The sequence below is a fragment of the Miniopterus schreibersii genome (genome assembly GCF_964146895.1).
Source record: "Miniopterus schreibersii genome assembly, chromosome: 11".
NCBI lineage: Eukaryota > Metazoa > Chordata > Mammalia > Chiroptera > Miniopteridae > Miniopterus > Miniopterus schreibersii.
The window spans coordinates 22,960,184-22,984,073 of NC_138111.1; the positions used below are offsets into that span (position 1 = coordinate 22,960,184).

Here is a 23,890-nt window from a genome sequence, read left to right on the forward strand (position 1 = left end):
TCTAATAAACAAAATGTCCAGCATTTATATTAATAATGACTTTCTATATAAGTAACACAATATATATTCATTCATTCAACCAAGACATGTCAGACACTGAGTTAGATTCTGGGGGATTCAAAAATAAATAAAACAAGATTCTTGCCTGGAGCTCTAATCTAGTGGGGGAGAGACGAGTAAGCAATAATTACAGTACAAGATAATGGGGCTCTGGTAGAGACAAGAACAAAACACCATGGGAACATGAGTTTTCCCTATTAACCAGCCTCGAGAAAGATAACATAATATGGTTCAATATCACAAAAAAGCAAAAACATAACAAATAACATACGAGAATGGCTGCCCTTCAGGTCAATAATAATAACAATGACTATTTACAGGTCAATAATAACAACAATGACTGTTTATCTTATAAAACACTTAGGTATTGCAAAATAGATAGGCCAGCCTTAATTATCACTTAATATCTTACCCACGATTTTCGTAAACAACTTAAGAGCAGGAATCATGCCTTTCACCTTTGTATTCCAAGGCCCAGCACAGTGCCTGTTATACAGTAACAGTTTTAACACAGTGCATGCACATATACAGGAACACTGATGATTGCACAGAGGGCCCACTTCTGAGTTCACAGTTAACAGAATTAAAAGGATAGGCAATACTTGAAAAGAATATTTGATATCCGATATATCAGAGAAGTGCTATTAACCAAAGGGAAATGAAGTTTAATAGGGATTGGTACTGACAATATTTGTTATAGAAGACATATGTGACTCATTTTTTAATAATCTCTCTAGGCGTATAGTCATGACTACATAGTAGACACTGGTAACTATTTACTGAATGAACAGATCTACTTCCACAAATGTATCTCCTGGATCCAACTTCTCTCTACATAGCTTTCTATGTACCTCCACTCTCATCTTCCTAACTGGCTCCCTAGCAGTTAGGACCCTTCATTTAAAAAATATAATTTAAAAAAAAAAAAGCATAGGAAGTATATAGTACAAAAGCCTGGCATGGGCCCACATCAGATACTAAATGACTGAAAATTAGTGAGCTAGGTTGTCCTGAGAAAATTAGTTATTCATATGTTTTAAAATGAGAATGGATGGATCCCTACACAAAAATCTATTTGTTATATAATAAAAGACTTGAATAGGAAAGAAAATATAGAAACATTTTAAAACAATCTCTGCTTAGCTCTTCAGTGTCCCAGCTGTTGTTTACTGCTGGGTTTTGAGAACCTCACCCTATAAAAGCACAGTTTAGAAACCTGCTAATGATTTGTGAGGGATTTGTACCTAGATTTTTGGGTTCCTTTTCCACAGTTCCCTTCTCTCCAGGATTTGCCCTTAAAGTTCCAGCCACTGCTAACTCCAAACTCGATCTGGGTTTCTCAGCCTACTAAGATTACAGCTCCTACTAGGGTTGTATTCTTCACATTCCAATTTGGAAAATGCCTTAAAGGAAACAGGCAGGCTGCATGTGGAACAAATTTCATGATTCCTTTCTCTGCATCATCGCAGTTCCTTGGATCCTGCCTATGTTGATTGTCCTCAGTGCCTTCAAACAATCTACTTTATGTATTTTGTTCAGTTTTTAGAGATGCTTTTGGCAGATGGGTTATTCTAAAATAAGTGGTCATGGTCAGAACTTAAGTCTAGTTATGGAAGTTTCTTATTGATTGCTCATTTTTCTGATTTCTTCTTTTATATCTCTATATCTTTTTTCAAAACAACCATCAATGGTTATTTTATATTGTGTTTTTAATGATGGCAATAGCCAACGTTTTTGATGTAATAAATCTGCTTAATGTTTTTGTTCTCATTCATGGTAGATTGCTTCCTCATGTGTTTCACTGTGAGATCACGTTGGATCTATTTTAATATGAAGGAATCCTAGAAGTTTAAGGTGAAGATGTTTTCTCTAAAGAGAATTTGTGCTAGTGTCTGCTCAGAGGCAAGGTGTGCTACAGACCTGGAACATATCTCATCTACAACTATTCTTTGAAAATTCTTTCTAGGCCCTTCACCATCTTGTTCCTGCTTGATCTATACAAACTTTAATTTCTTAATAACGGTGTTTTTGTATGAAACACAAAATCAAACACAATACTCAGGTTTGATCTGGAGAGACAGAGTTCTAAATAATTATTACCACCCTTATTCTGAAAATTCTACTAATGCTAGTACAGCCTAAAGATATATTACTTCTTTTGGCAAACATGGAAAAACAAACTATAACACAGAGATGGGGAAATGCATAATTATGAGATAGCTGGAAAAACATGAAACTTGTTATTTATGAAGTCAGCTATGTAAATTGTGACATGTAAACCACAGTTCTATTTATTCCTTGACATTAAAAAAATCACACAGAAAAATAAAGGAGAAACAAAAGCGAAAAAAAAAACCCAAGGCCCTGCATCTGTGAAGAGACTTAGAGCTAAGCCAGCATGCCTGGCTGTGCACTCCCTTTCTCTGAACTTTTCTCATATTACACCTCAAAAATGTCTTCCTGTTGGATCATCAGCGTCAATCTTCATTTTCCCACATGATCCACTGATATTAAGTTAGGTTCCTACAACCTACATTTTTGAAGTTGAGTTTTAAACCTAAATGAATCACAATAAATAAATAAAAATCTATCAGCCCTAGCCAGTTTGGCTCAGTGGTTAGAGAGTCAGCCCGTGAACTAAGGGTCCCGGGTTCGATTCCGACCAAGGGCACGTACATCGGTTGCAGGCTCGATTCCCAGCCCCAGTCGGGGCATGTGTGGGAGGAAACCAATCAATGGATGTGTCTCTCTCACATCCATGTTTCTTTCCCTCTCTGTCTCCCTTCCACTCTCTCTGAAAAATGGAGAAAATATACTAGTGTGAGGATTAAAAAAAAAAATCTATCAAATTCTTAATACTGGGGCTATTCCCAATCTGAAATGTTTACTTTATGAAAACAAATTAAATGGATGAATAATTTTAACAGCTGACAAGCCTAGGTGAAAGGTTATAAGTACCCAAGCAGTAGTTAAAAGTGAGATTGAAAATGAGATTTAAAAAAAATTACTATAATGAAAAGCAAATTCAAGAGCAGTAACTTTGAAAATAACCTGACAGACCTAACATATAACTAGCATAATCAGTAGTATATCTTAATGTCAGTCTCTTTTTACATATTCAACTAATGAAAAGGTATTTTTCTAACCCCTCAATTAATATGCTATATCTGGTTCATATTTTTAAATGGGAAATAACTCTAATAGTTTCTGTTGGATCTAACTAATTTTCATTGCTTTTTACACAAAAAAATACATAAGTCTAAGATAACAACAACAACAAAAAATACCAGGCGCTAGAAATACATTTTATAGGCCAAAATTTTATGGTGGGAAAATAGTTTTCGGGTAAATAATTCTTTAAAAAAATTTGAAACTTCCCATTTTATTTTTTGATATGTTTAAATCTAAAAATCTGAGTTCTTGACAATGCCTTTAAAAACCTGAAGTCATTGAAACGGCAATATAGTTTTAGATTTTTTTAAAAGTTGAAAATATATCCAGAAAATAAATTTCTTTTATGCCCCCTAAATACCACTCATTTTAAGAGAGACTACAGATTTTTATTGTAAAAGTAATACTCATTAAGGAAAAGAAATTTTAAACAGTGCAAAGTACAAAAACTCCTAATGTTCCCAATATTAAAACCCAACCATTATTAACATCTTAGTGGGGGTGTTTTTCCTTTGCTTTTTCCCATGAATAAATTGATTTCTAATATAGTTTAATCATATTGTACATATAATTTTGATTCCTTTCCCCTGACTGAACCTTAGATCATAAAATGAACTCTACTGTCCGAGGAACTTAGATGAGTGAAAGTAGCCACACGGATGGTTATCTGTGCTTTACTATCTGCAGTTTTAAGACTATTTGTGGAGAAAACATATGAAACTAAGAGTCATATACTTGTGATTTCTTTATCATCTGTCCATTGCACAGTTCCATGAACCAAGTAACAACTACCACACAAAAGGTTTATACTTCAAAGTGACTTTATGTCTCACCTTCTGAGCTGCAAGATGGAGGGCTGTTCTTCGGCTGTGGTCAGTTTTATTAACGTCTGCTCCTGCCTTCAGGAGAGTATCTGCACAGTCCAGTCTGTCAGCCAACACACAGTACATGAGGGGTGTTCTCCCAAACTGATCTTCTTTGTCTTTCAGGGCCGCATTTCCTACGAATAAAAGAAACAGTGATATTTCATCATTGTTGTTATTACTAATTGGACTAGGAACCACATTTACTAAGCGTTTATCAAGCACTGTGCTAAATGCATTAAATACATTATCTCATTTTTACTGACCCTATGAGATAGATATTACTATCCCCATATTATAGGAAACTGAGACCCAGAGAAGTAAAGTAACTTGTTTACATTACACTGAAAGTAGGTGGTGGAGCTAAAATTCAGAATGACTGTTGACTCTGTAAAGGTCATATTCTTAACTACTATGTTATGCTAAATTAACATTTTGAGATATGAAGCTACTTATTTTCCTCCCTCACTCCCTCCCTTCTTTTGTCAACAAATACTTAGTGCAGACCATACACCAGGCAATGTGGTATGTTTTTGAGAGATACAAAGATGAATTGTGGTTGGTTTTCCGTTTCAGACAATATGAAGCAAGTGCATTTACCCTGATCCTCCTGCTATTTACAACTAAACGCCCCAGGAAAATTCATGAAAGGTGGAGAAAAGCAGAGAGACTGGTTAGAGAACTGTGAAACTCTGGGAACCACCTGATGGTGCGTTCCCTGAAGGTTTTTGTTGTTGTTTTTTAATCTTTATTTATTTTTATTTTTTATTGAACTTATTGGGGTGACATTGGTTAATAAAATTATATAGGTTTTAGGTATACAATTCTACAATGCATTATCTGTATATTGTATTGTGTGTTCACCACCCCAACTCAACTCTCCTCCTGTCACCATTTACCCCCCTACACCCTCTTCTACCTCCCCTTCCCTCTAGCAATCGCCATACGGTTGTCGGTGTCCATGAGTCTTTTTTGGGTGTGAGCCTCCTATACATAGCCAGTTTGGCTGCCAGAGTAGCCCAGCAGAAACACTAATGGGCACAGAGAAAATTCCTCACGATGCCTACTCTTTCCAGTCAAAAGACTGGGAAGCGGGTAGCCCTGCAGGAATGAACTCTTCTGACTGTACCTGCTCTACTCAAAGCACATACTGTAGAACAAAAGAAACTGGCCACTCCTTTCCTTCCTGCTGAGTACTGCAGTGGGGAGGAGCCCTATGAACCACTGTGCCCCAAATTAAGCAAAGGATGGCAATGAAGTGGTATCTTACCCCTTCCCAACTAGAGGGTGGGGAGTACTGTGGAGAGGAGGAAGCTGAAGAAAGCAATTCTTTAAATAGGTACATGACGTTGTGGACAACTTCTGGGCAGCTCATGTATGAAACTAACCGGAATCAAACTAGAAAAATCTATGGAAAACGGTCAAGTTCTTATTAAGTTAGTTATTATTTGGTTACCACGTGACCCAAAAATCTCTCTTCTAGGTGTTCACTCAGGGGAAATAGAAGCATGAAAACATGTTCACATAAAAACCTGTAAGTGTATATTTATGGACGCTCCATTTATAGTTGCTAAAAACTAGAAGCATCTCAATTGTCCCTGAAATGAAGAACAATAAAGGAAACTGTAGTACATCCACACAATGGGATACTGCTCAACAAGAAAAACAAACTACTACTGATCCACTCAACAACATGGAAAAAAATCTCAAATGCAGTAAGTAAAAAACAGTCTCAAAGGATACATATTGTTTGATTCACTTACACAGCATTCTGGAATATGTAAAACTACAGGGACAGAAAACAGAGAAGTGGTGGGTTTCCAGGGACTGAGATGTGGGGAGGTACTGATTATAAAGGGACACATGAGAATTTGGAGGTGCGATGGAACTGTTCTTTATCTTGATGATGGTGGTGATTACATGCCTATATATTTGTTAAAATTTAATCATTGTACAATACAAGGGAGAAGTTTACAATATTCACTGAATTACACTTAATAAGCTTTACCTGACAAGAACAATAACAAAAGATACCATGGTTCCTACCACGCACATGAAGTGAAAAAATTTTGCTCCTTTCATCACAGATAATGACCAGGTGTTCACAGACTAGCTGAGAGCAAGCTCATAAGGGTTGAGAGTAAGGGAAGCCAGTTACTTTTTCCCCCCAGACAAGGCAACTAAGAAATTTTACCTTTATTATTTTTATTTTTCAGTTACAGTTTATACTCAATGTTATTCTGCATTAGCTTCAGATATACAACACAGAGGTACTTTACAAAATCACATACTTTACACAAAGCTTTTGTACATTAAGGGAAACCATCAACAGAATAAAAAGACAACATACTGGATGGGAAAAGATACTCGTCAATGACACATCCGATAAGGGGTTAACATCCAAAATTGATAAAGAATGCAGACAACCTAACACCAGAAAAGCAAACAACCCAATTATAAAGTGTGCGGAAGACCTGGCCAGACGCTCCTCCAAAGAGGACATACGGATGGCCAAGAGACATGAGAAGTTGCTCAGCATCACTAATCATCTGAGATGCAATCAGAACCACAGTGAGGTGTCACCTCACACCTGTCAGAATGGCTGCCGCCAACAACTCAAGAAACAAGTGTTGGCGAGGGTGTGGAGAAAAGCCAGTCACTTTGGAAGTGTTTTGGCCCTGAAGTTGTTCAGTGGTGAGAGCATCAGCCTGCACATCGAAGGGTCACAGGTTTGATGCCTGGTCAAGGACAGATACCTGGGCTGCAGGTTTGATGCCCAGCCTCCGTCTGGGCGCATGTGGCAGGCAACCAATCCATGTGTGTCTCTCTCTTTCTCCCTCCCATCTCCCTTCCACTCTCTCTGAAAATTAGTAGAAAAAATCCTCGGGTGAGGATTGGCAAAAAAAATAAGAGTAAAGTGTTTTGAACTCTGCTCATGGGGGAAGAAAACTGACCAAACGAAATATTGCCTTTGTGGAAATATAAACGGTAGATGAAGAAAAAGAAAGTGTTGCAGTTCTGTCTGAGTTGTTTTGTGCCTGTTTTAGTTCTAAATATTTCAATATATATTTAAATCTTGGACATACTGGGACCCAGAAGTACTTTATAGATTTCAGATAATTCACTTTGCTAATCCATGTTTCCATGTACACTGGTAATAAAGCAAGAAAGGTCATGGCTCTGGAAATTTAAAAGAGCCTTACAAATATATTCAGATTGCCTTCGGGGGAAGCAGGTGTTCTTTTTCAGAATCTTTGCTATCAGCCCTAGCCGGTTTTCTCAGTGGTTAGAGCATCGGCCTGCGGACTGAAGGGTCCTGGGTTTGATCCCGGCCAAGGGCATGTGCCTCAATTGCAGGCTCCATCCCTGGCCCTGGTCGGTGGGCGAGCAGGAGGCAACCAATCAATGTGTCTCTCTCACATTGATGTTTCTCTCTCTCTCCCCCTCCACTCTCTCTGAAAAGCAATGGAAAAAATATCCTTAAGTAAGGATTTAAAAAAAAAAAATCTTGGTTTTCAGATAGAGGCAAGTTTTCTGCATTTGATCCAACCTATGTGATAACAGAAGCCGCTGTGCACAAGTCTTCTGAGTTACGGTAAAACTGTCTGAGGTACTATTTTGTCCAGAAGGCCCTCCAACATCTAATCTGGAAGATTCCAGAGATTCTATCATTGTGTGTACAGACAAGGACTCATTTAAACCCAAACTCATTTATAAAACTAAAATGTATTGTAGGTAGAGCTTGTTCCTTTTATTGTTTGAGCCCTTCTGGAGTCAAAATGACACTAACAATATGTGGGACTAAGGCTAGTCTCCAGTTGTCTTTCACAATTAAACGACTCTACCAGCATCTTCCTTGTTAGTGTTAAGCAGACAGTACTACCTAGCGTTAGCCAAAAGGTGGCAATTCACGCTCTCACTGCCCTAGAGTGAGACTCCTCCTCGGAGGCTTTAGTAAGGGAGTGGATTCAGGAACTGTGGTCACATGTACCAATGTTGAGAAATGGAGGCAATCGTCACCTACTGGGATAGTCCTAACTGATTAAGCTTCTCAGGGCCAAAGGGAGATCAGCACCATGGGGTTAATAGGTAACTTTCTACCAGGACATAGAACTTTAGGCCAGTTACTATGCTCTTCCCAAGTCTGCTGTGAAAACAGGGAAGTTTCAGCCCTCTCTTCAATCCTTGGCATACTTTGTTTTGCATAACTGGTTCTTTATGCTTCCCACCAGAGGTTTAATTGGGTTATGTCACCTATTCAGTAAGTAGTGCCTGTAAGGCAAAATTTGTGTATCTGGGGAAACAGAAGGCATGTAACCCTTATTCGTGATTAGAAAAGGAGCATTCAGTCTCACTTTGGTCCTGTTCTGAGTTGCTTTAGAGGACGGTGGCGTCCTGGCTAGCTTCTAAGTAGCAAGGGTCCCGTCAGGTTCTGAGCTTCCTGGCTAACTGAGAGGCCTGTGCCTTTACCTGCCTACCCTCCCACCTTCCTTAGTTTCCTCAATTATAAGATTCAGCCAATACCTGCCCAGCCTACACAACAGTTTATTTTGATGTTTGAGTGAAATGACTTATTGTGTGGAAGTGTTTGGTAACTGTGACAGGCTGTACAAACATAGGGCTTGTGGTGTAAACTGACATGCACTAGATGACAGGCACTTACATCTGAGTTCCTGTCCGGGACGCTAATAAAGAAAGCAGCTGGCTAGTGTGCTGTGTTGTTTTCATTATTCTGACGACTGTAGAGACAGCCTCTAATCCATGGCCAATGGGTGCCTGCTTAACTGGGGCTGGCATTCTGCAGGTGCTGGGCCGGAACACTGCTCAGAAAGCTGAGCTGGAACCATGACTGCAAAGCCACTGCTCTGTCGCACTCAGCTATTTTAGGGCTGGTTGGAGCACAGGAATCTGTATGGTTAATGGGCTCTTACGTGCAGACACCAGAGCTCCAGCTCTAGCAGTCAGAGCAAATGCCTGTCACTTGTAATGACAGTTGTGCCAGTCCACACACTAGTGATGGTGCCATATACTCCAACAAAAGCAGAACCAGCATTCTCTACTGACATCTCATTTGCTTGGTCTGAAATGTTACCACTGTGGCATCAGAGATGCACTTCATGTGCTTTCTTCTACTTCCTGTGTCACCTCTTTTGTACTCTCAGTCTTGAGAAGGCATTTAAAAAATATCTTCTTATTGTTATCAAGGCAACGTAGGAACAGTGGAAAGAAGCTTGGATTCATAATCAAAAGATTGGGTTTGGCTCTCAACTTTATGGTTAATAGCCCTGCAACTAAATCTCTTAACTTCTAAATCTCAGTGTGCTCACATATAAAATGAGAATAACCTATATTTTGAGGACACTCGAAATCTTAAAAAATATTTTTATACATTACCTCATTATAATTGTTGTGGTATCTTAATATATCATTTACACTTATTGCTATTGTGAAGTTGTCATAGTTGTTAGATTTGCCACTAGACCATGCTATTTAATGTGTTAATAAAAAGTGATTATAGGTATATTTCTATGTGATAATGTAAAAATACTTTGATAAACTATATTTCAATATAACTGATTTTCTTTGGATTCTTATATATTTAAGCTCTTAAAAACAGTTCTGAGAAGGGCAATGAGCTTTACCAGATTGCCAAAAGGGCCTGTGGTGCAAGAAAAAAAAGTAAGAAAAATCCAGTCTAGATAACCACGAAGTTCATTGATCAGGTGTAGACCTAATTGGTTTTCTTTCTTGTCTCTCTCTTTCTTCTGCATTCATACATATGAATGTGCATGTGTCTGCAGGAATAGGGCCACAGTATAGTATTTAAAAGCATGCATTTTGGAATTAGACTTCCAGGCTTCAATCTTAGTTCTGCTGCTTGTTAGAGAAGGTACTTAATCTCTCTATGTCTCAGTATCTTCACATATAAAATGGAGATAGTAACGGAACCCAAAATTCCTTGTAGTGCTTCACTATTAAATGAGTTAATGAGTTGCTAACACTTAATACAGTGCCTGGCATATATGACATACTTTTGTAAATGTTGGCTAATTTTATTACTATTACTAGTATGGATGCATATACATGTAAGTACACTGATATACGCATATGTATTAAGAAGGCATTTATAAAACATTTAGTGAGTGCTAACATTTAAGGTCATGGTTGAGGTAAAGGAAGAAATATCCTGAAATAATGCCACTACTCTACCACTTATGAGGCTCCTTGCCATACCTAACTACTGTGTTGGGAGATGTCATAAACAGAGAGAAAATGATTCAGAGAAACTCATACTTGCTCAGAACATGGACAGGGGGAAACATTGTGGTAGAATCAGAATGGTGCTTCCTGGTCACTTAACCACTGTCAACCACCCCAAACACTATTAACAACGACAATATCAATCTTGACACACTGTCCATATTTACAAATGATTTAGTTTGGTTTTCACAAAGAAAACAGTATTATTCTTTGTTGCATCACCACACAGTTACAATTTTTTTCCTTGTCATGAGAACTTTTAAGATACAATCTCTTAGAAACTTTCAAATATACAATAGAGTAATATTAACTATAAACATCCTGTATGTTTTACAGTTATTATCCCATTTAATTCTCACAGAAGCAGGTTATTATAATCTATAGTTTACAGATAAGGAGACTTCAGCTCAAAAACATTAAGCGGTTTAGCTAACATAATACAGCTAATAAATGACAAAGCCAGAACTCAAAACTCAGGTTTATCTGACTTGAGAATTCATGTCCTTTGTACTACATTACATCGTATAGTATTAAAATGGATCTAAGAAATTCCATTATCAAGTATATCTCTGGTATTTATTCAAATTATTTGAGTTTGATGTTATGAGAGAAAGCTACATATCTATAAATGATAACCATAGCATATAAGGATTTTGCTATGTATGTTTATGCTTTTAGGGCCCAGGACAGAGCTCTAATTCATCTGAATCTAGGATGTAATGAGTTAAGTTAAAACATTGATCCATTGCATTAGGTTAAACACCAAAAATTGCTACTAAAATGATGTCTCACTCAGGGAAAGCCTCTTCAATCCTCCTCCGGGATACTGGGCAGCACAGAAAGTGTTTGATTTAATTAGCTGTGTATGTAGAAAGAGATGCTCATCTGTTTCCATGGAGGCAAACACATCACTGACATACTTCTCCATGGAAACAGAGAAGGGAAAATAGAAAATGCTAAAGTGAATGAATTCACTGAACAGTTGGTGAGCAAAGATGAAAGAAAAACATAATTCATCTGTAGTACTATGTTACTAGTTTAGAGAAAAGAAATGTGCTACATAAAAGAATATATAAGGTAAATTGAAATTAAAGATGAAACAGTTATTAATTTAGTAGGAATATACAAATGTTAGGAAATAACACAGAGCAAAGGTATTACCATTTTTGCATAGAAGATATAATGGCAGAATTCTTAAAGATGAGCAGTGTTACAGCTCAAAGTCAGTAATGAGACAAGATGATAGAAAAAACATAGGGAACCAATTTATAAATAAATCTATCGGCTTTATACTGCTTTCATATCATTTTTTTGTTTGTTTGTTTGTTTTAAGGATTTTTCTCTGGGGATATAAAAGAAATATTTCAAGTTTTATTATGTAACACATTAGTTAATTTGTATAACTGAGCCTGTGTATTTTTAATCTGCAACATACTACATGTTCTGTTTCCTTTCAAAACTATACTTTTCATTAAAATAATAAAAAATTCATTTTATAAGATATTTTCTCTTAGGAATTCTGACTTATTTTTTTTTCCCATTGGAATTTAGTCCTAACCTGCCTCTCAGTTCAATTCAATTAAACTCAATGCATATTTAATCCCGAGCTTCAAGATGATTACAGACTTCTGAGAAGGTAAGGTATATAAGAAAATGATTGTAATATTTATTAATTCCTTTAACAAATATTTCTATTGTGCCTACCATGTACCAAGTACTGTGCCAAGCTTTGTGGATGTAGTGATGAATTAAACAAACAATGTTAATACTCATGGAGGCCACTAGCTTATAAAGAGAGATGTAGTTATACATATAAATATACAGTTACAATCTGAGACAAGGTCTATGAAAGGAAACTATAGAACACAATGAACAAACTCACTGAGATTGGATGGCCAGAGCAGGCCTCTTTGAAGGAGCAATTTGAATGCTGAGATCTGAAAGATGACTAAGAGTTAGTCAGACAGAGAATGGGAGACCAGTATGTCAGGCAAAAGTCCTGAGATGGAAAAGGGCCTGACAGGATTGAGAAACAGAAAGAAAGCAAGTTCTTCTAGTATGAGAGTGATGAAAGGTGAGGTTAGAGAGAGGAAGAGGTATCACTTCACTTTTAAGTTTTATTCCAAATACAATGGGAAGCAATTAAAGAGTTTTTGAGCAGAAAAATTACAGAAGTATATACACAATTTTCAGTAAAAGTAAACACAGAATGTTTAGCAAAAAAAGCAGAATGAAACTATAGTGCTTAAGACCTATATCTAGGTGGTAAAACTACAATGTGATTATTACCATAAAAGTTAAGATAACAAATTACTCCAAGGGGGAAGGAAGGATGTATTAGGGGCTTCTGGGGGACCAGTGTTCTGTTTCTTGAGCGGTTACATGGATGTTTGCTTTACATTTACCTGTGAAACTGTACATGCAAGTCTTAAGTACTGCTCTATATGTATATTTCTTTTTTTTTTTTTAAATGGTACATCTTATAATTGACAACATCTTTTTTTTTTTTTAAAATATATCTTTATTGATTTCAGAGAGAGGAAAGGAGAGGGAGAGAGAGAGACAGAAACATCAATGATGAGAGAGTCACTGACAGGCTGCCTCCTGCACGCCCCTGACTGGGGACCGAGCCCACAACCCGGGCATGTGCCCTGACCAGGAATCGAACCCCAATCGCCTGGATCCTAGGTTGACGCTCAACCGCTGAGCCACGCCCGGCCAGGCTCTACATGTATATTTCAAAATAAGAAAGTATGTTTTGTTTTCCTTTAATAAAGAGATAAAGCGGTGGGGACAATGGTTACAGGCAGCTCAAGAAGTTTGGTTTCCAGAGGGCATGATAGTTGCATCTATATCCACTCTCTGATTTTTATTTTCATGAACTGAGCACCCTGAGTTTTAGAGGGGCATGACACCATCAGGTAGAGACTTTATTTTTCCAGCCTCTTCTGTCCTAGGTGTGGCTCTGTGTCTAAGTGCAGTCTACCTCCTGCATGACAAATTGCTTTCCTGCTGCCTGGGCTATGACTACAATGTATCTGCCTTTGACCAGAGGTGGAAGCCACATGTTGAGAATGGCAGGGCCACGCCCTAACAGCATACCTGAATGACTGTATGAAGCAGAAATGTCTATCCACCCTAGACTGCCCGATTATCTTTGTACTATTATGAGAATGAAATATACTTGTATCTTATCTAAGTCGCTGTTACAGCAGTTTAGTCTGTGCACTGATACAGTTATGAAGGAAAGTAGAGAGACCTGGCAATACCTAGAGGAGAATGGAAGAACCAGGAAGGGACTTCTAAATAATGGAGACAACAGAACATGTTTAAATGTTGATGGGAAGAATTACAGTAGAAGAAAAGGTTGAAGATGTAGTAATGTGCGTTTTTAAAAATGGAGCAAGGTCCCTGAGAAGACAGGAAGGGACAGAATACAGAGCATGTGTGGAAGAGCTGCCGTTTGATAGAAAGGGATATTTGCTCTCTTTTAGCAGAAAGAGAGAAGATGGGTGCAGAGGAAGGGTGATATGTAAATATCTTGCTGAAAGATGAGAGAGTTCCTACTTAAGGTCTTCGTTTTCTGTAGGAAGCATAAAGCACTAGGTAAGCTTGGAGGAAGGGAGAACTGGCAGTCAGAGGTTTGGCAGAGTGAGAAGGTAGGAAAGCCTTATTATGGAGAAATGTGGTATTATGAGCAGAAAGTGTTGAGTGACTACTTGAAGTGAATAATTGTGAATTTAGGGTGCCACTAATCTCCCAGACAGGTTAAATTGTTCAGAGGTTGGCAGAGGTACATGGATTAGGTCCATCCAGAGCTGGGATTGCAACAGCCAGGTGCAAAGGAAGGTGAAGAGAAAAGATCATTTTTCCAAGCAAAGGATTTTAATAATAGACCATTAAATCAGGGCCAAATACAGGGGAATGTAATGACAGAAGGAGACTAAGAGTAGAAACTGGAAAAGAGAATAGATTGTGGAAGTCTCAGCGACATTGAAAAAGTATTGTTCTCAGTATAAGTGAGCCGGAAGTAAAAGTTTCAGTTGAATGAGGAATGTTTGAATGAATGATTCAGAGGCAGTCAAGATGTCAAGTTCCAGGGATCAACTGTGAATGTAGGAAGGTGAGGCTGAGGTATCAGGTGATAACATCCCTAATAGAGAAGAGAAATCTTCACAGTATGTGGTAAAAGAATTTTGTCTTTAAAGATAAGTAGGAGGAGCTTATTTAGCAGAGATGAAGGTAAGCGGGGAGAAGGTAGAAAAGAGGAGAGGGAACAGATGTATAGGGAAAAGTAAGACAAAATTCATGGCATACTGGGGAATAGAAGGCCTTGCCAGAAGTTAGGGTGCATGAGTAAAAGTTCCCGGAAAAACTGGAAAGGTAGGATGAAAATAAATTCTGAAAGAATGGGTATGAAACTTCAAGTGGTGTGGATTTTATTTTAAAAGTCCAAGCTGTTAATCATGGTGTCACCAGACACTGGTGTGTACAATGATCACAAGTAATATACATTTTTATTTTCTTTATTTTCTTTAGGTCTAATGACTTATGAACAGGTGAATCTGTGGGTTTTATGACTTTGAAAAATTCTTACCCATTTTGTCTTTGAATATTGTCTCTCTCCTATTCACTTTGTTCCCTTTCTAGAAATTCCATGTTGAACCTATCTCTATACCTATGCTAGGTAGGACACCGAATCAATGCCAATCAATCGAATCAATGATAGGGAGACCACTGAATCAGTTTTAAATCATTATAATTTAAATTATTTGTAAATGTTAGTACTTTCGGTATATATTAAAGAAAGATAATTTATTATCTCACTGTAGATCTCTGTTACTACCAAGATGAATTATCTTAGCACCTTAGCGTCCATATCCAGATTCAATGCCAAATACATGGATATTTCTCAAGTACTTTTAACCTAATTCTAATCCATATTTTTAAGTTTCAGGACTTTATTTCTTGTTCCACTCCTGGAACAAAATGTAAATAATGGTGTATTTCCATTAAAACATGTAAGTACAGTGCAAATTAAAACTAAGATTAACAAACTTACTTAGGACAGTTATTTTTAAAGTGTCTGTATTTACAGGACTGCTTACCTATGATGAGCCTGTGTAGAGTGCCTTTATCTCCATTAATAGCAGCAGCATGAACTTGGGATGCTAATGACGAACCGGTAAAGAACAAGTTCTCTGACTTGTTCATAGTCTTCTCAGCAACTGAAGCAACCTGAAACGATTTAAGCCATGAGCACACACAGGGAACATTTCTGAAAGCTATCTCATCAGTTGTAAGTGGGTATATTATAAATATGGTTTAGTAGAATACGTGACTAGGCTTCAAAAAACCTGCAGCCCTAGTTTTAGAATGCGGCAAATTAGGTGATCCTTTGTACAAGTTGCTCATCTTTAAAATGAAGGGGTTAGATTCTCCTAAGACCCTTCACAGGGGCTGAGGGAAAAAATGGGGGGAGACTCCATATTTAACATTTAGGCACAGGGCCCCCAAACCACATTGATTTCTAAGATAATACAAGTAATTGGATTCCACATAATATTAAACATTAGAATTGGTATTGGGAATAAAGGCAATGACCACAAAATAGATATGATGTGAACTTAATTGTTAGGTCACAGTTAACTAGATTTATGTGCTAAGAGAATAAGTACCTAGTTCTTTCTTTCATGCAGATAAAGGCGGGATTTTTATTTGTTGTTTCCTTGTGTTCACCAGGGAAATACATCTCGCTTAAGATCCTGACCTTAGGATCTTACTTGGCACACCACATCATTAGAGTTAACCATATTTCATTAAGAACAATTTTGTTCTGACTGGTAGTCTGATATGGTTGCTAGAACTGTCTAGAAATGCATTATATGCATAGGAAAACAGTGAGTTTTCTATCATGAGCGTTTAAGCAGAGGCTGGATGATGTCAGAAATGCAGCAAGAATTCAAGCACCTGATGGGAAGGGAAAAGGGTTAGTTGGAAAGGGAAGAGGGACCAGTGAACTTAAACTTCCTTCCTAAACATAAAATGTTCTATCAAAGCTGAATGCCTATAAGGAGCAGGGGGGTAAAAAGTCTAAGAAACACAGGGAGTCATGGGGATCATGGCAAACTGGAGTATACATAGCTATTTAAAGAGAGCAGCTGTTAATCAGCTACAGTTAATAGCTGCCGTAAGGATAGGCAAGGCCCTCTTCTGATTTTACCAAGAAGCGTAATCACTCCAGTCTCTGTGACTCCCCAGAATCTGGGAGTTTTGTAAGATAGATTTATCACTACTGATGAGCTAGTACTTGTGTTGTCAATGACAAGGACTTTTGGTTCAAATTCTGCCTTCGAGTGAAAGTGTTTTCTTACTTTTGGTAAAGGTCAACTCTTCATATCTTTATTTTACATGGGTGTTGTGAGACACTTCTGTCATGTCTGAGCATGTCTGTCATGTCAGAAAAACCACTGTCCTACGCAGGATTATATTAAAGTGACTTGAGAGAAGCTACAAAACGGGTGGAGGTAGAAACACAAGAGAGGAATAATCGCACTGGGACTCTAGGCCCTGTTCCATTGGTAATAAGCAGCATGTCCTTTGGCTACCTCAGCTCTCAGACTTTCTGTAAAATATAAAAATGGAAAAGGTAGATCATGTCGATTTATTCAACTAGTTAATTACTAACTATGTGCTAGGTACTGTTCTGAACTCTAATACATGTCATTTTAGATCAGAGTTCTAGGCCCATCAGAATCACAAACACACAAACCCCAAATTCTTCATACTCATTGAAAATACACTAAAAACCAATCTCATTTATACATGTCTTTAAATATTTCACCAACAGATATAAAGCTGGTGTTGAGTGAATGTTTGCTAAGTGAAGTTACAGTCTGGGTGCTAAATCCAGAGGGTGAGCAGGATCCAAGTTAAATTTCTTGGAGTCATGAGTTCACACATGAGTATCCGCTCTTTTGTCAATTCCCCATTTCCATCTCCTCTGTCAGAGAGGTCGATGGGTGGCACAGAGGGAAGAGCACTGCACTGGCCGACCGGAAACTTAACTAAAGTCTTGATGCTGCCAGTGTGGAATTCTGTCACCCCGAGAAGTGATTGTCTAGGGCCTTTTTTTTTTTTTTCCCCTCAAATGTATTTTTTTTAGCGCTATTGTTTTTTGTAATAATATTTATAGATGAAAATCAAAAGCACTTTAACTATAAAATGCTATAAAAGGCAAAGGTATCATCATCACTATTAATTATAAACAAGCCAGTGTCTAGCGGTGCTGCAGGCAGGGGGTTCTGAGGCCCGCGGGCGGGCTGCTGCGCAGCGCTCGGCCGCCGCCGCGTCGCGGCGAAATCCCGCAGACAGGGCCGCGCGAGGCGAGGCGAGGCGAGGCGAGGCGAGGCGCAGGGGCAACTGCACGAGGCGGACGCCTCCCGGCCCCCGCGGCGCGCCGCCTGCCGCGGGCCCGCGCCTGTGGCGGAGGCGGGGGAGCTGCGGCCGGGCGAGGCCTCCGCTGCTCCGCTCGTGGGTTCCGGGCTGTCCTGTGAGGAGCGGTCACGCCTCAGCAGCCATCACTCTCGCACTGGGGCTTTTCGGTGCCAGCGTGCTTTCCCAACCTGCCCCAAGCTACACCTTACACGAGCCCACGGAGACAATCGGGGATAAGTCATTTTCTTATTCGACGGAGGCTCGGAGAAGCAGCTCCGACGCTAACGCAGGCACTAGCGCAGCGAGAAGAGGCGGCAGGCGGGGAGGCCGGGGATGGAGGCTCAGGCCGCTCCCGGCCGGGAGGCCGGGAGGCGCAGGCAGCGGCCGAGGCAGAGCGACTGGAGCGCCCCCAGCCAGCACCCTACTACTCACCCGCGCCTCCTCCAGGACTCACGTCCCGGGGCGGCTCCAGGAGGCACGACCCCCACCGGGCCGCCCCTCCCGCCCGGACAGTAACCTACACCCGGCTGGGGCAGATTCCCCACCGCTCGGAAACTAATAAGCCCCCCCCCCAGGCCCCCGGCTCTGGGCCGCACAGCCTTCCGGGAATTGTAGTTCCTATCCCCCCGAAACCACAGGGGTACACCCGCTCTCCGCCCCTTTTATCCCACAGGGCCTCGCGCGCAGAGAACCGGGGGACCTGGGCTGAGAGCCTGACGGGAAAGGAGTTCTGGATGCCCGATGACGTGGTCAGGGAAAGTGGTGCGGAACTACATTTCCCGACCTGCTCCGAGGTGGGCAGGACCCGGAAGTGAGGGTTGAGAGGCCTCTCTGGAAGTTGCCCCGGGTGTTCGCGGCTGGAGCTCCGGGTCGAGAGGACGGGTGTCGCTGCCGGGAGAATCCTGCGCTGCCGCCGGCTCCCGGAGCCCAGCCCTTTCCTAACCTCACCCAACCCTACCCAGTCCCAGCGGCCAGCGCCCGTCTCTGCCGCGGATCCCAGCGTTACCATGAATCCTGCCGTCTTCCTATCCTTACCCGACCTGAGATGCTCCCTGCTGCTCCTGGTGAGTGAGGGAAGGAATGACAGACCCTTCGACCGACGCGGGGACGGCCTCCCGCCGTCGCCGATGGGGAGCCCCGCGGCCCCTGCCCCTGCTTGCTTATCTTTTTCTCTGGTGGGAAGGAGTACGCCCTCCCCCGCTGCCTTCACTCTCGGCATCCGTCTGTCCACTTTCCAGGCCCCGGGCCCCCGAGGCCTGACAGACGCGGTGGGAGCTCGGGACCTGTGAACCGGGGCATTGGCCCCGGGGCCGGGAGACGTGGGAGGGTCGCCGCGGGGCGCGCCCCAGCCCCCGGGGCACGGAGGTGGTTTCGGTCTGGGCGCCTGGCCCTGATAGACCTATCTGTCCCTTCTCGTCGCCGCCTCTGGGCGGGTGTGAGGCCGGCAGGTGCGGGGTCGTGCGAGCCCCGCTCCGGAGCCCGACCGGGTGCCCCGGCCGGCCGAGCCCTCTGTTGTGGCCTGACGTGATTGGCTGGGAACCCGGAACTGGGGCTGCTCCGGCGTCGGCTGGGGGGAAAGGTGGAGGCTGTTACTGCACGCCCTCAGCCCAGCCTCGCTGGGTCTCTGCTGCAGCCCTCTCCCCGAAATTTAGGCAGGGCTCTTCTTCCGTGCTCCTGATTCGAGAATGATCGCGTTTTTGCATACACATGCACTTATTCCTGAACACGCTCACCGTGCTCAGCTCCATCCCACTTATAAAGGAGTCTTTCCTCCGTGCTCTTTCCTCCAAAGTACATCTTGAGTGTGCAGCCTGAGTGATCCAGGCTGCAGGTCAAACTGAGACGAAAGGGGGGGACTAACTCCATGGGGAAGACATGGCATACTTTTAATTGAACTGTTATACAATATTTGATAAAATTTTAATTGTAGATTTTTTAAAAAAAGCCAAATTTAAGATGGACGTTAAGTCAGAATCACTTTACAATTTAAAAAAGGTTGATTAAGTGACTCCGAGGAAATCATATAGCTGGTTACCAGCAGAACTGGGACTTGCAATCAGGTCTCTTGACTTACTTTAAGTGCTTATTTCACCATAGTACATTGTTTTTAATATTTGTATTTAAAGTAGTTTCTCTCTTTCTCCCTCACTCCCTCTCTCTCTCCCTCTTCCCTTCTTCTTTCTCACTTTCCTCTGTGATTTACAAGTCATATTTGAAAACCATATACAATACTTGAACCTTTTCAGAGGGAAAGCACTATTAAAAAAACTAAAGGGGGATGTCAAAGTATTTTTGAGAACTAAAAATTACATATAAACATGGTAATATTATTTGATAAAGTTTATATTGCCACTTATACAGCAATGAATGACTTCTGTATATAGGAAGATAATCTCTATGGAATTGATTTTTGGTAATTTCATTATACACTGTGGTTCTCTTTTCCTTCTATAAGTACTAGAACAATACTCATTGTTATTAGAGATTACTCTCTCTTTAAGGACACTAGATCATATTATTTTCATTATCCATAAAATGGTCTGAAATATGAGTGTCTGCCAGAAATTATTTTTAGCTTACCAAAAAAAATAAAAACAAAGGGGGGGGATCTTAAAACAGCGGAAAGAAAAATTGACACTGAATAAGAAAATGCATCAGATGCACTTTTTTTGAAATGGTATGTTTGATTGCAGAGCTAAGTTTCAGAAGGAGAAAGAGCCAGGCCTGCGTGGCTCAATAGTTGATTTAGGAGGTTTGGGTTCGATTCCCTGTCAGGGCACATGCCCGGGTTGTGGGCTTGATCCCCACTGGAGGGCGTGCAGGAGGCAGCCAATCAATGACTCTCTCATCACTGATGTTTCTGTCTCTCTCTCTCCCTCCCTCTTTCTAAAATCAATAAAGATTTTTTTTTAAAGAAAATTTATTTTGAAGTAACTCATGCTTTTTATAGAAAACCTACAAATCCAGTTAAAGATAAAAATGAAGGAAATTCTAAATTCCGGTAATTTTCTGATAATTCTAAATTCTAGTTAACATTTTGCATATTTACCTAAGTAAATGTAGAGGAGTAGAAACTTAGAAATCATTTTAGAGAATACCTATAAAGATTAATGGGCTGGAAAATAAAGCTCAACAAAAGGCTTATAAACCAGAACTGCAAGACAAGCTAGATTCAGTTTGAACACAGTGTTTACCAGAGTAGTTTTAGCAAATACACACCAGTTAGCAAATATTTATAAAACATCTGTCAGATCATAACTTGAGTTGTTTATCTAACTGGAAATTCTGTCTTAGTGATGGAACTTGCTTACCCAGTATCTTACCTGTCTGAAAATATGTCCTTTATCTTCCCCAGTGTATTTTCTTCCTCGTGCCTCACTTCCCCTCTCTGGCTCGTTTATTCCCTCCCATGTGCAGCCATTGAATATTTCAGTTTCTACCTAGCTGAGGTCATCATTTTTTTCCCTTAAATGGCCTATCCTAAAAAAGACATATCTTCTCTTACTACAGTAATTTTTTTTCAGGCAAACTGTATCTCATCCCTAAAGAGCCAGATCTATCCAGACTTAGTGCTGTTCATAAGATAACAGCTGAAAGATATAATCCTAAAGTTCTACAGGCAAGTAGTTTTCCCTGATCTCAAAGGCATTTTGGAATATCACTCTGTGCCTAAAAAGCTCATTGTGATAATTTTTCCCCCTGGGCATAAATACAAAATTATAAAAAATGTACAAAAGATACACATATAATGATATTTACTGCAAATCTCCAAATATATCCTCACATAACTTTTCTAGAATTCTATTTCTTGGATCCTAAGGTATGTCTGTTATTTGGGATTTCTGATACATTGTACCAAATTGCTCTACCAAAAAGCTGCACCAATGTGTACTCCTACCACCAGTGTATGAGTATTTTTACTTCCTCACTCTCTAATCAATCAGATGTTACATGTTTTGTAACATGTGCCAATTTAGTAGACCAAAAACAGTATCTGATTTAAAATTTACATTTATTTGATTACAACCAAAGTTGAATATTTTTTTATATTAACCATTTATATTTCTCTGTGTGTATCTAATGTAAGTGTTCACGTTATTTGTCCCTTTTTAAAAAAATAAATGTTTACTTCCTCCAGTAATTCAGAATAGAATAATAATTCAGAATAATTCACAAGATACAATTTGAGAACAATGGAAAGTGTTATTACTTTGTCCATTCATTTAGTGTCAGTTCAAAAGGTAGCATAGTGCAAAGAATACTGAACTAGAGGTCAGGGCATCTATGCATAAGTTCCAAGTATTCCATATGCTTAACACTGTAACCTAGGATAAATCACCTAACTAAATTTTTTGTAAGCACATTGGATTTGATGAGTCAGTGATTCTTTGTGTAGTCTATCTTGTTTTTAAAAAAGGATATTTCTCTAACTCCCATAATTAATAGACTTATCATTTGACTGGGTATTTCCTCAAAAAAACCTGCTAGCTTTTCAGTAAGTTGCAGGTCTGTGCCCCCTCACCCTGTTATCCAGTGTAAAGAATAGTGTGCTTTGGTCACAGCGCTCCTGATATTGACAATTGCTGCACTCCCTTTCATCTAACCAAGTAAGTGACTAAAAACAGTTGGACTTTTCACAGCACTTATTGACCTTTAGCCTACCTTTCATTCCATAGAGAGGAGCTATCTGTGACCCAGGCTGCAGGAACTTTATTTCATTGATGTTATTCTTTACTTTCCTCCTGTTCGTTTGAATGCCTGTTTGCTATTTGCTATGAAAGAGAAAAAGATACTAAGATTCGTGTCATGCTTCCAAGAAACTGATAATTTGGTAGGGGAGAGATGTGTATGTAAATAATTAGAATTCCCAAAGGAAAATGATAGATGCCATAGTGTATTTGTAGAAGTGTGGTTGTGTGCCTAGGCATCTGGATCACCTGGGAGCTGCTTCTAGCGACCTCACCTCAGGCCCGCTGAGTCAGAATCTGCACTTAAACAGCATACCCAGCTGATCCATATGTACCCGTTAAAGAGAAGGACAACTGTAGATGTTTGAAAGAGGCATTGCTTACTTTTCAATGGGAGACTTAGAGAAGTCTTGAAAAATGGTGAGAGTAGGGCCTTGAAAGGTTAAATTGAGGGGTTAACTTTCAGTCCTGAATGGAATGAATAAAAAAGTTTCAATAACTTAAGTCTTTAACATGAATACCTTTTTTTTTTTTTTGGTTTTGTTTTTTCAAGAAGTCTTGCTGACATGGCCAGATGTCAGAATTGGCCCTAAAGAAGCTAGCAAACCCTTTAGCCAATTTCCATGAGGACAGCTCATTACCTTAGCCCAAATAAATATCATGGTCTTTAGTGGATTCTCACAGCTTGCCGATTACTCCATTCAAGAGGGGAGGGGGAAATGCCACTTTGCAGAAGTCTCTTGTGTAATTCCATAGATCTCAGGTCTTGGTTCTGTCCTTTAGAAGATTGCATTCAAATTCTAACTGCGTTGATTCCCTTGGTGGTATTGTGGTCAAAAGTGCTATGATTTTTCCAGCCCTGTGATTTTTCTCATTATATAGAACCTTGAGCATTATATTTTAACGCATCTAATTTTTAGTCACCTGAGTTTGTAGACATGAACATTATTAAGTAATAGATAAAAGCAATGGAAAAAAAAGAAGAAATCATCTCAGAAAAATATCCTAGTAGTATTTGAGCTTAGGAAAACTGTTGGGTGAATAGCAGAGTCCCAGTTCTTTATTCATTTTTTTCCTTAAGATTATCAGAGTCTAGTAATGGGACCTTTGGTAATTGGATTTAAGAGATTTTTAGAAAAGGGTCTTTAGGAATCAGAAGGATTTTTGACCCTGGTAAAAGGGATTGGGGCCCTTTTTATTTTTGTGGGACTCTACCATCAGTGTCTTGCTCAGTTCAGTAGGTGGAAGGGATATAAAAACCATTTAGTTATAATGACTGAACTTATAGTTGTCTAAAGTTGTGCTGTAAATTTAAATTTATTAAAATAAAGTCTAAAATTCCGCTCCTCAGTTATAGTAACTACATTGTACATGTGGCCAGTGGCTCCTGTGTTGAACAACACAGACTAT

General features: G+C 39.8%; 2 protein-coding genes across 2 annotated transcripts in view; one reads left to right on the forward strand and one right to left on the reverse strand.

The window, feature by feature from the left end:
* Window positions 1-18,364, reverse strand: part of INVS (inversin) — a 94,229-nt gene extending 75,865 nt beyond the window's left edge. The window contains exons 1-3 of the mRNA XM_081150690.1: window positions 18,225-18,364; window positions 15,464-15,593; window positions 4,065-4,231 (exon numbers count right to left, since the gene is read on the reverse strand). Of these exons, the coding sequence (XP_081006816.1) occupies window positions 4,065-4,231; window positions 15,464-15,569 (273 nt within the window). The 5' untranslated portion in view covers window positions 15,570-15,593; window positions 18,225-18,364. The remainder of the gene's footprint in view (window positions 1-4,064; window positions 4,232-15,463; window positions 15,594-18,224) is intronic.
* Window positions 18,365-18,593: 229 nt separating this feature from the next.
* ERP44 (endoplasmic reticulum protein 44) overlaps window positions 18,594-23,890 on the forward strand; it is a 61,000-nt gene continuing 55,703 nt past the window's right edge. The window contains exon 1 of the mRNA XM_081152505.1: window positions 18,594-18,856. Coding sequence (XP_081008631.1) covers window positions 18,800-18,856 — 57 coding nt within the window. The 5' untranslated portion in view covers window positions 18,594-18,799. The remainder of the gene's footprint in view (window positions 18,857-23,890) is intronic.